Source organism: Thermobia domestica, chromosome 7, assembly GCF_964235325.1.
Source record: "Thermobia domestica chromosome 7, izTheDome1.hap1.1, whole genome shotgun sequence".
Taxonomy (NCBI): Eukaryota; Metazoa; Arthropoda; class Insecta; order Zygentoma; family Lepismatidae; genus Thermobia; species Thermobia domestica.
In genome coordinates, this window is record NC_137460.1 from 21,246,658 (window position 1) to 21,259,269 (window position 12,612).

At 34.3% G+C, this 12,612-nt stretch overlaps 1 protein-coding gene across 3 annotated transcripts in view; it reads right to left on the bottom strand.

The window, feature by feature from the left end:
* Positions 1–1,163: 1,163 nt before the first annotated feature.
* Cip4 (formin-binding protein 1-like Cip4) overlaps positions 1,164–12,612 on the bottom strand; it is a 278,849-nt gene continuing 267,400 nt past the window's right edge. For all 3 annotated transcript variants that reach the window (XM_081764189.1, XM_081764188.1, XM_081764187.1), the window contains exon 11: positions 1,164–8,473. In XM_081764189.1, coding sequence (XP_081620315.1) covers positions 8,313–8,473 — 161 coding nt within the window. In that variant the 3' untranslated portion in view covers positions 1,164–8,312. The remainder of the gene's footprint in view (positions 8,474–12,612) is intronic.

A 12,612-nucleotide genomic window follows, 5' to 3' on the forward strand; every position in this document is an offset into this window, starting at 1 on the left:
TCAAATGTACTTTTGAAACCACCCTCTGCTTATGAGAAACAGCTTAATGTTAATGCCGGGCATTTCCTCAACAACAGGACAACACTGAACTATTTACCACCAGTAATATACCAGTTATTGCGTGCGTAAGCGAACCTACTAATAACTTGGCCATCCAAGGGGATGGATCATTTCTGCTTGGGTGTAGTTTTCCTACTTTCACAACACTGCTTAGACACTGTGCTTCGTTTGTTCTCTACGTGCTCGTATCGGTGATGATATTCTTGCTTGTACATCACAGTTTGGTTTCAATAGGTCAGAATAGTGTACTGTACCTACTTTTATACATCTCAAGTTCAGCACTTTTGCAATTTATATATCTTCGAAAATTAGCAACACTGTGCATCGCGATTTCACACGTCAGTTTGTAATCGCAAATAGATTTTCTGTATGTTATAATTTGTACCTCATGCAATTTAATGCAACTTTCCTTTGTAATTAAGTCGGGAACACAGCATTACATATGGCGACATTGAGCACGTCTGTGGATACAATGTTTGCTTATTATACTGTTATGCAAGTTCCCTTTTGGTTACTTGAACCATTTTGAAAATGTTTGTGTAAGTGTGTATCTTGCATTGCTCTCTTCACGTGATTATTAATCCTCCTTTCGCTTACCTCTGGTGCGTAGGATGTTTGATTCGATCCCCGACTAAATAAGTTTGTAGTGGACAACATCGTGCCCGCTGGTTTTCTCGGGGTAATTCCGTTTCCTCCCACTTTCTCATCCCACCAATTGGTCCATCATCATTCACTTGCTTTAATTATCGTTTCCTTTAGCCTAGCTGGGATAATCATGGGGCGTTAAACTCAAAGATTTCATTTCATTTTCAATAATCCTCTTTTTCTCTCTATCTCCTGTGTTTCTGCGTATTAAACTTTGGGTTTCTCACTTTTTTTTCACCTTTCTATCGATTGTGGACTGTTTGATTACGAAATGCTACTCTCAACACAAGATGTTCCCTTGTCACATTCCGCTAAAAAGCCCGTATCACCTGCAAATTCAATACAGTTCTACTTCCGGCTATCTTGAAGGTTTCAAAAATCAATTTTCACTTTCTAAGAGCAATGGGTACATGGAAATTTAGAAACAATTATAGTAATTAAAAAAGAAAACACACACATTTCATTGGCAATTTTTCTTTAAATGCTTGATTAAAAACAATATAAATTTATACAACAAAATTTCTAAAAAAATGTTAGTTCATCGAAAACACAGATAGGAACTTGCTATATACAATCTACACTGCAATAAGAAGCAATGAGCTAATCAATAATAATAATAATAATAATCATAATCATAAATTGATTGAATACAATATATATAGATATAGGTATTTATATATATATCTGATATTACAATATATACTGAACATGCCAAAATTGAGAGCCAGTTAAGAGCAACACGAAAGAAGAGGAGAAAAAATCACCAGCTACAATTAATAACACAACAGACATGAAAAAGGAAAATATAATTATTATAATAATAATTCCAGTTTAGCTATGATAAATCTCCTTTTAATAACGTAGTCTATCTTTGAATTCTCTTCTACGAAGAGAGATATCTTTGCACATATTGTTTATTTATTTATGTTCCTATTATGTTAATAAAGATGTACCAGTCATTAATATATGTAAACATGTAACAAAAAAACTGCATGTTCAATTATAATTATTTTGCAAAGTCGCTAAGTTTATATCCCTGTGTTTAACTATACAAATACAATAATAATCAATCAAATTGACTGATTAAATAAAATATCTTTTCTAACATTAAAAAAAATATATCTAACACAAGTATTATTAGAAATACACTTCACAGAAGTGCGTTTCAGTGTAAGCTGTACTATTTATATATTTTAAAAAAAGCACGAAAAAATATTTCTTTTAAAACTTGGAAAGAAAACGCACAGCAATATACAGTAAAAACCACTTCAGCTGGCCACCTATCTAAGTTGATATATATTCTGTGAAACCAAGCGTGGCACTTTTAAGACACATTTCACTGTATATTTTGTTTTGTCTAAGTTTAAAATTAACCGAGTAAAATACTGTATATTTCCATCACTTTTTGTGCTTTCCAAAGATGTTACGTGCAAAGTGTACCAATATATAAAGTCAGTGTCAAACTCAGTTCAACATACATGAATTAAAAAAAAAAAAAAAAAAAAAAGCATCGCATTGTACATACATTATCTTCATTTGAGCAGTAATGCAATGTGTTTCCTAAGTCAATGGACATTACATTAAGTTTTACAAAGGAAAAATGCTACGTGCTAGTAATCCGAAATAGGTAATTTTTTAAAAATATTTTTACATAATCTAGAGGCAACCGTAGAATCTGTTGTATATTAATTACTTATAGCGAACTCAAAATTTAAAGGAACATGCACAACACCCAAATATTACGCTGTACAATTTTACCACATTTGCGACGAATCGGAGCACGCGGGATCGTAATTTTAAAAATAAATACGTGAAGTCGCACAACACAGTCCATACAGTCGAACTCCATCTTATAATTGGCAACGTAAGAAAGTGGAGTTAGTAAAGCTTGATAACAGACCACCATATATCCTTTAAATTTTGTGTTTTTTTTTTACATATAGCCTCCATTTAATTAAGCGGAATGGTGATGCAATTCTGTAATTTGTAAATTTTAATGATAATTTATTGGCACTTTTATTTTCTTTCCATTAAAAATAACACTCAGCAGCGGCTCTTTAAGGGAAGTCACAAAGTAAAAAAAAAAAAAAAAAAAAAAAAAAAAAATTACCGCTACAAGCCATAACAGGAAAACTATATACAAGAATTAGTATATTAGAGGGGGAGTCCGAAAATAATGCTCCCCTCTCGTTTTCTTTTGGGTGGGAGCGCCTTGCCCATCCACCATACAGTCCAGATCTCGCACCCAGTGACTTCCATCTTGTTTCCGGCTTTGAAGACGACGACTCTCGACGGCAGGCGCTTTGGAAGCAATGCTGAAGTCACAGAAGCTGTTTGACGCTTCTTCCGTATGCAGAACCCCGAATTTTTCTTGAAAGATTTTTGAAGCTTATAGACCGGTATGACAAATGTCTCAATGTACGTAGTACTTATGTGGAAAAATAAAGGTACATCTGATCTTTAATGTCATACACTAATTTTGGTCTTGCATCCCCACTTCCGTCCACAGTCACCTGGGGAAACTTATTTTCGGACTCACCCTCCTAACTAAGCTTTGTTCCCTTAGCCTGCACCGACAAAATATAAAATTTTTACTAATGTGACTTACTTCAAGAGCCGCCATTGGTGTCATGCACTGACATCAGACAGAATAATCCAACATTTCAAATAAGTAATGCGTTCATTCGTTTTTTTTTTTTTAAAAAAAAAAGAGGAATGATTTGAAATAGAAGAACTATGGCAACATCCATTATCGCCTACATCTTACAACCATCCACTCGTGATACATAGGCACTCGCTCACTCGTTCAATAATAATGCACACATACAGAGAGAAAGAAAGACAGAAAGAGAGAGAGAGAAATGAACAACACATACATTCTAAATACAATACAACCATACTCCTAACTACAAAAGCATTAGTAGCTTTTATCAAAATAAAATCCATATATTTTTATTTTTTTTTATCATTTAACATAAAAAAATGGCTGAGTACAATGATAGCATCTTAATATTATTACTTTATATATATATACAAACATACACGCATACAGGCTCACACTCATACATACATACATGTATTTACTTATATATAATGTAAAGTAAAAAATAATTGAATAGTTGTGCACAGTATCCAGGAGGAGTGCAAATATATATCCCATGTATTTTTTTCAGTCAAGCACTTTGGAAAGAATGGACCAATGTGGGTTAACATATTTTTTTTTTAGTACTGTACAGAGAAGTATCTTGTGTACAATTTATTCTTACGGTATTGAAAAAAGAATTATATAGCGAGTGAAAGCACAGGATTTCCTTTACTTCTACATTTAATCTTGTCTTTCTGCATGGGAAAATACTTTTCCCCTTCCCAAACTATTTTTTATGACATCTCTTCCCACTGTCACATAATGTCTATGGTTAGATAATATTGTCTGTTCACTGTTCTAACAGGTTACCGTGCACAGAAAAGGATTGGGTCATATACGTCGAATGTATATCTTAACTCTAACTGAGGCACTCAGGCCCGGATTTGCACCTACGGTGAGTAGGATGGATGCTGGGGTGGTATATTTAGCATTCCTCCCCCTCGCATCCTTATATACAGGGTGTCTCAAAAGTCCCCTGACATTAGGGTGACTCTTATTATCCGAATTACAAAAAAATGTAAGAGGAAAAACAGTCTCCAAATATGACGTTTTCAATCTAAAGTGAAAGAATTTTTTAAATCGGACGAGCCGTTTGGGCTGTACACTCTTTATGCGCCCAATATTAAATGAAGCATTGCCATTTACCTGGACCCACAACATGAGTGAATGAAGTCACTGTCTTTTACGCTAACGTGTCGATGGCCACAGTCATTTCAAACAGTAACTTCATTCACTTATGTCGTGGGTCCAGATAAATGACAATGTTGGATTTTCATTTAACACTGGGTGCATAAAGACTGTACAGCTCAAACGGCTCGTCCGATTTAAAAAAAAAAAAACCTTACTTTCGATTGAAAACATCATATTTAGAGACGGTTTTTCGTCTTACATTTTGTTGTAACTGTCAGGGACTTTTGAGACATTACAAAATTCACTCTGCCAAAAATTTATGTGATCATTTCTGCATTACAGATTATTCTATGTTTTTCCTTTTTTCAAATGATCCTGCCGTCCAATCGTATGTTGAGCAATGAATCTTTGTGTAGTCGGGATTCAGTGCTGGGATCCATTATTGACATGGTCGTTATAATTTACAACAAAGCCGAAAAGCTCAATCAAAATATGGAATTTTCATGTGTTAAAACACAATGTACTAAGACAACAGCACCACTTCAAATTCGGGAAGTAGAAATATATTCAAAATTACATTTTTTTAGGGGGGTGAGGAAAGAGGTCAAAAGTATACCCTACAGGAAGGGAGTGCTTATCCGGTTCTGGCGGCACTCTCATTTTCTTTCTTACCATTTTACTTACTTGTAATTTTGATTCCTGAAAATCCTTTGTACTTTCTAGCTTGCGGCTCTCCTCCACAACCTTGTTCACTGTGGATAAAACCAAGATGGAAAATAGAATTCAAAATTTGCGCATTCTTTTGTTACGTAAGTTGAGCTTGCTATTTCATAAAGTGCTGCGGATCATTTAAAGTATGATAATCATTTGAAATATGACCAGCAGCAAAGACAAAATGTTGTTTGAACTTATGTCCCGGTGAGTTTTTTTTTTTTTTTTTTTTCCCGATGGTTTTATTGTTTTTCTTCCAGATTTATCCACCGGAAACAAGGATCTACAGAGCCGAAAGGTAGGAAGTACAAAAAATTTTTCACAATTACAAGTAAGTTAAATGATTGTTAAAATCCTGAACGTGTTGGTAATAGTCGGAAGCAGAAATATATTAGAAACTACGTTACTCTTGGGGAAGGGCGTTTCAAAAGTATAGCCTAGGATGGAAGTGTGTTCATCCTGCCCTGGCGGTACGTTTATTTTCTTTCTGAGTAAATGTTTTCTTTCCTGTTGACGCGAAAGAGGGCAATGTTATGAAGAAATAAGAAAGATCTTGTTAAGGAGATAATTCTTGACATGGACGAGAAGGCGGTTTATGATAAAATATAGCATTATACACGTATATCAAGATACAGCTTTGTAAAATCTCTCCAAAATTTGGGGTTTACTATAGTCTATTTAAAGAAAGTACTACGAAAACAAACTGGTTAGTGTGTCTGAGATTTCATTTTTTTACTGTATAATTTGACCTGTCAATTATCATCTACATCATATAAAGAAAACAATATTACGTCAACCTTTTAAACTTATTTAAGCTTCCACAACGAATAAACAACTAAAATAAAACACTATGTTAATTCCAGCTAGTGTGGTTTTGAGAAGGAAAAATGACAATTGTTTCGTTGGTTGATCATTCAACTTCGTCAGAGGCACAGCACAAAGCAGGCAATGAATGAACAATGAGTACTTCTTTTTAAGGGGATTATTTCTTATCAGAATGGACTTCAAGAAGAACATGGAAAGCAGCAACAGAATCAAAAGCATTAAAAAGGAGTATTTGAAAATCAACAATGAAACTGTTTAAAGATTGGAAAAGGTACATCTAATAATTTAAATCAAGGTCAATACACTTATAATTTTATCACACCTCAGACAAAGCGCTGAATATTCTAACGAAAATATCGTCACATAATTGTATTAGGAGACGCCGCAGACTTGGACATGTATTTTTATTGCTATTTCTCAAAGACCGATTTGTTTGATACTACCTTCGCTAGACTACTATTTGATTACTTAAAAGGCCAAATTTATATATAGTCCGGTTTTACCGCTATTGTAAAAATAACAGGAAAAACTGAATACACAGAGACCTACTAGAGACAACTCTTTAATCGTCACGACTATGAAAATCGAAGGAAATAGAAACGAAAAGTGCAAACACACAAAGTAGTGTTAAAAAAACATCCATTGTGTGAAACAACAAAAAAACAGAAAGGGAAGTGAAGAATGTATGACTGACAACTTTTCTTTTTGAATTCTTTTTTTTTTTTTTTGTTTTTCTTTTTTTAATGCTTGACAACATCCGTAAGAATCGAAAACGATATTTTCTGTGCACAACTATACAAGTATTTTTTATTTTACTTTTTATATGCCCGCATTGGGATTCCTATATTCATTATATATATATATTTGACATATGACACAATACTCAAACTTAAAAAAACAGCAATTACAATTCTTTTGCTTTCCGGCAGCAATGGCGGTATACACCAATCTGTTATAATAATAATAATCCAATATCACATGAGTACGAGGCAACCAGTATATCCATCTTATTACATATCTATATACAGCAACATTTTCTTACATCGAAACGAATTTCCTCACCAACTGTCCTGATCCTTTGAAGAAAACATGACTACTAATTCCTACCTACATATTTCCACATATCACCCACTATCTCTCGTCAATAGAATTCATATGTCTGATACATTACTTTAAACTAAAATAAACATGTTTAAAACGTAGCCGAGTTAAAAGACCTTGTTTGCAACCTCCTTAGTAACACATAGTTCGAAATAGTTTTCACTCCGTTCTCATTGTTAAAAGAGTACGTTACCAGGTCCACGATTTAAAAGTTACTTAAAAAAATAAGATAAACAATGCTCTCTTAGTTGTTGCAAAATTGAATACGGTAACAACGTATCATTTTTTTAATTACTACACAAAATCAAAAGTACAATACTATAATCTTAACTTTATCGCTTTACTTCGAATCTACTATCGTTGAAAATTGACCAAGAATTTGGTCATTGCAGCGGATCTGTCACGAGTTCACAGCTTAAAGTGGCAAATTTGAGAACCGTAGCAGAATGTGCACCAAGTACAGAACGATAATGAGCAATGAAGGTACTTGTCTATTTTTGTTATCTCCAATTATATATCTACAATACTGCACAATGAACAATTAAATAACGTCATGCTTCATCTACTTTTTATCGCAACGTATCTCTAATAACATTGGAATGGAACGAATTAGAAAATACAAACAGGACTATGGAATTGTAAATCCATTACTGCATAAAAGTACACACTACCTAAATTACTTCTAAGACGAATTCCTCAACTTTAGCTCACTTCACGATGTAAATGCCAGCAGGGTAAGAAGTAAAACTGTAATGCTTTAAAATACGAAAATGTGGCTGGCGGTGAAACTTCGCCTAACGCCTCAGACTTTTATTTGTTTATGAACATTTAGTTAAGTGTAATAATTTTCTCTCTGCCTTTCTCATAGACATTAAAGACGGGAAACAGCACCATCAAGTAGACTAGGGGAAAGTATAAGAATAAATGTTGTCATCAATCCGCATGATTTTTCGAGGATAACATACATTTGATAAACGAAAAGGAATATCGTAAAAGCGCGCTATTGCTTAAATTACACTTACGATTAATGCACCATAGATTATGAATTCTGTGACAAAAGATAAAGTGAACAGTATGTGGAATTCTATCCCACAAAGCATCGCGATTACCATAATGATTAATTAAAAAAAAAAAGTCTTGGAGCATTTCAAATAATCTCGACACTCAGTCCAACACTACACTTTTTAAGTCTTTTCTAACAACTGCTGTACAGTGTACATTCGATGTATGACGTTGGCACAAATCCTTCTTCGGAATCAGTAATTCTTCTTACTCTGGTCCATCCATCGCCTTGATCTAGTTCTATGATATACAATTCTTCGCCATCAAACATTGGGATTGAACCTTCACTTGTTGCTGAAAGAAATATATGTATTTTTTGAAAAATCGCTACAAATTCTCTACAATTACTACTTACTATGAACATATTATTCTAAATATGCAGAAAATGACTATAAAATCTGATGGGATATTTTTGTATTTCTTCGGAACAGGAAGACTAGATTTTTCGGAAATCACAAGTAGATGTTATTTTGTAGGTTGGCAATACTTTGAATGAAAGAACAACGGTTGAAAAGGCCCATTTGTGACATATTTGGTATACCTCACCTTTCAGCTCTCTATCCTTCCACAATTCACTTCAAACGCTAAACATAAAACATGGAAATAATGAGAGGTATTTGTAGGACTGCTTCTTAATATGCCAACGGATATGTAAATAAAAGAGACTAAATTTAATAGAATATTAGAGGAATAATTTCTCTTTTTGTCTGCTTCACCTGTTACCTTAGGAAATAATAATAAAAAGAAAGAAAGAAAGAGAGAGAGGGAGAAAGAGAGAGAGAGAGAGAGAGAGAAAATAAAACATAACCAGCTAGAACTGAAGATTCAGGAGATGAAAAAATGAAGTAAAATTAATTTGATTTCATGATCGACTTCGATTAAAAACAAAACAAAAAAGGTTTTGTCTCCGGGTAGCTCAATCAGCCATCCCGAGGCTTTCTGTAGAAACAAAGCCTCCATTATTAAACTACCTGTCTCCTATCAAATTTCTCTAAACAAGACTAAAATAGAATGTATCAAATTTTATTTCAAAGTCGTGTATGGGAAAGCAAACATCATTCCAGTCTATGCTAGTCTCAGGTCTTTTTGGCATTAGAGAATCTCACTACAATTCCTGCGGTGAGCACCGAATAGGATATAACTGCTCAAATCAGTCTTCCAGGCAGTTTCAACGAAATTCTGTAGAGTATCTCTCATTCTGAGCTAACCCGGTCTATATCCCTTTAAACAAAATTAGAATCTAGCTATCATTGAATACCAAGGTCTCATCACTTAGATGTTACTATCAGGAACAGATCATTCAAACCGCTCCGTCAAAAGTTACTTGCGCTCCCTTCCCAGAAGATAACCGTAATTTTCAAAATCCGCAAGGAACTCTTATGCCAAAAACTCGGTAAAGTCAAGGGACAGAGAGAGAAAGACCCATGCCTTAAAGAAAGAAAGAAAGAAAAAAAAACGCATGTAATCATATCATGGCATTGTTTCAGTTGGACATGTACCTTTAACACAGCTACTCAAATATATTTTAATAAAGGGTTTACCAAAATGAACGTCAGAACTTTGAAATCGTGTTCTAGCAATACTGATTGGATTGGGGAGATACAACTGTGACAGCTGTGTGTGGCAAATTAGTGTGGGTAGACATACAATTTAAAACGTATAAAAATTAGTCGAATTTATGATCAAAATGAGTGTTTAGTTTCACAGACGTTTCGTCATTGTAAAGTGTACAGTTAACATAATACACTCAATTTACCGACTTGGGCTAATGAAAATCGCCATTCAGCATATGATTCATCCTTCCATTCCCAAAAGTTCACTTTGTGGTGTGGCTTTTGGGCTAATGGTGTGATCGGTTCTTAGTTTTTTGAAGACGAACATTGCAATCATATTACTGCCAATAAAACAAGAACATATAATCCAGTTTTTGTGGCCTTAACTGATCAATACGAAAATAAACAAGCTTTTTTTTTTCTTCCTTTTTTCAACAAGGCGATGTACGTCGCCACACAACTCTCTGACTGTTGACTTATCACACAAAAAATTCTCCGGACTCGTTCTGTCGACAAATAATGATGTGAAGTGGTCGCCCAGATCATGTTATCTTTCTCCTGGATTATTTTCTAAGAGATTACCTCAAGTCTTGAATCTATGCGTGTAAACCAAGAATGATTTGTGAATTGAAAGAGAAAATTCAACGTACCATTGGGAATGTCCGCGCAATGTGTGTGTGCAAATGTGATGCAAAATTCGACCCATTCCATTCTCCGAAGCAAAGGATATTTGTGTTGCCCGTTTCCAAAACGTCTCTTATACATTTTACAAACTTACTCAGAAATCAGTTTTTTTTTTTTTTTTTAAAGCATTTTAATATCTACATCTGAAAATAAGCAAAATAAGTTATGTGAAATGCAAAATATATACCTGAACACTTTAAATGGGATAAATCATCAGGTATTAGCAAATCCCGTTTTGGAATTGAGCGACTCATTTGAACATTATCTTCGAAACTGTATCAATGATTGTTTTTCACACTAATGAAAGAAAATATTTCATCACTTGTTCTCATTCTATCTCATTGTAAAGTTCTGATGTTCTCTCTGGTAAACCCTATACATTACACACAGGGATTACATTCTAAAGTGATTGGGGTGGGGTGGGGAAATACAAATGTTTCTTGAAAGAGGCCTTACATCGTGTAACCCTATCTCAGTAATAAACCTCAATGTATTAAATAATACCTGTAAAAACCCATAAGTATCTGTCATAATTCAGAACCTGTGTAAATTAAAACAAAAAGGTTTCCACCACCATTTCGTTACTACCAGTTTATCCTCTGCTTTTATGTAAGCCCGCAACACCAAAATGTAATGATGGTTGTATACAGACCAGGTGTTCTTTAAAAAAAAAAAAAACATGAAAAAAAACACCTCTCCCGGACCGAACATCGAGAAAAGGGCTTCGTAGGGGATTAGATATGATGGAGATCTATCCGTATACAAAATTTGGTCCACTCCTTTGTATACGACAAATACACACACACATATATTATTATTATTATTATTAAATATTAATGAATAAAGGGACTTTAACCAAGTGATCCCCAACCAATGTGTTGCGCAGTCCCATAGGTTGTGTCGCGCGAAATTTCAAATTATAAAAATCATGCAACGTTTAATAAATAACTGAAATCAATTTTGAGACAGACGGTTCTAGTCAACACTTCCAGCGGCAGTAACGAAGTTCATACTACACTGAGTCGCTACTTAATAGAAACTGAAAGAGACACTATCATATCATTAATAATAATTAAAAAATGAAACAAATGGGTTGCCATATCGTGGATATTCAGTAAAGCGAGTCGTTCAATCAATCAATCAATCAATCAAATAAATAAATAAATAAATAAATAAATAAAATGATTGGAAACTACTGCCTTAAATCTATTAAAATATTAAATGATTCTGTCACTGGAAGCGTTATAGAGAAATCTTAGGTACACTCTGTGGGAAAGTGAAGCATTGAAATGCGAAACGAAGCAGACAAATACCGACGAAGTGTTATCTACATTTCACAGTTGCATGATGCTATTAAAATTAACTGATTTCCACTTATACTAAAGGGGACTTAATGCTCACCCACGATGCCTGAAAAACACACCTTATCCCTAACAAAAGGTGAAACCCTTTGGCTTCAAAAAGATGAAAAAAAAAATTAAAACATTACTACAAAATACGAATATTTAAACATAAATAATAGAAACGGATGTTATATAGTTTTAATTGAGGTATTTGGTAAGAAGACCGCGGGACACTCTATAAAACTGGTGCAGGCTCGGCATCCTTGGGCAATTTCTGAATTTAATCTCTGATCACATATACACCAAGTCTTTGGAAAACGGTACATCGTTATAGGTATTCTGCCATTATTGACAGGCTGCAACTAAGAAGCTTCCATGCACTGTGGTCTTCAGATAACCTTTTTGTCTTCATGTACAAATTTTATGTTTTAATACTATCAACTGTAGCCTCCTTCACCCTTTCTTTCCTGCTACTATATCCTCTAGCACGTCCCTCAAGATACAGTTCCTTCTCAGCTATGACCCAATTCGTTTCTCACCCTCTTTTTAATTACATCTAAACTTGGTAATCCCCCATCCCCCAATTTCAACACTCGCTCATTCGTTTTCCGTTTAACCCAGCTAATTCTCTTTATTCTTCTCCACCCACATTTCGAAAGCTTTCGATCTTTTTTCATCGTTTTTTGCATGACTCCAATGTTTCTGCTTCATCTGATCTTACCTGATTTTCAGTTTAGCATCCCTTTCAGCAGCGAGGCTATATGAAATGTGGACCTACAGCTTAACATGGAATCTGAACCACATGAGATCCCACGAACCCGGATCTCCTACGCCAAAGGCGCGTACGCTAACC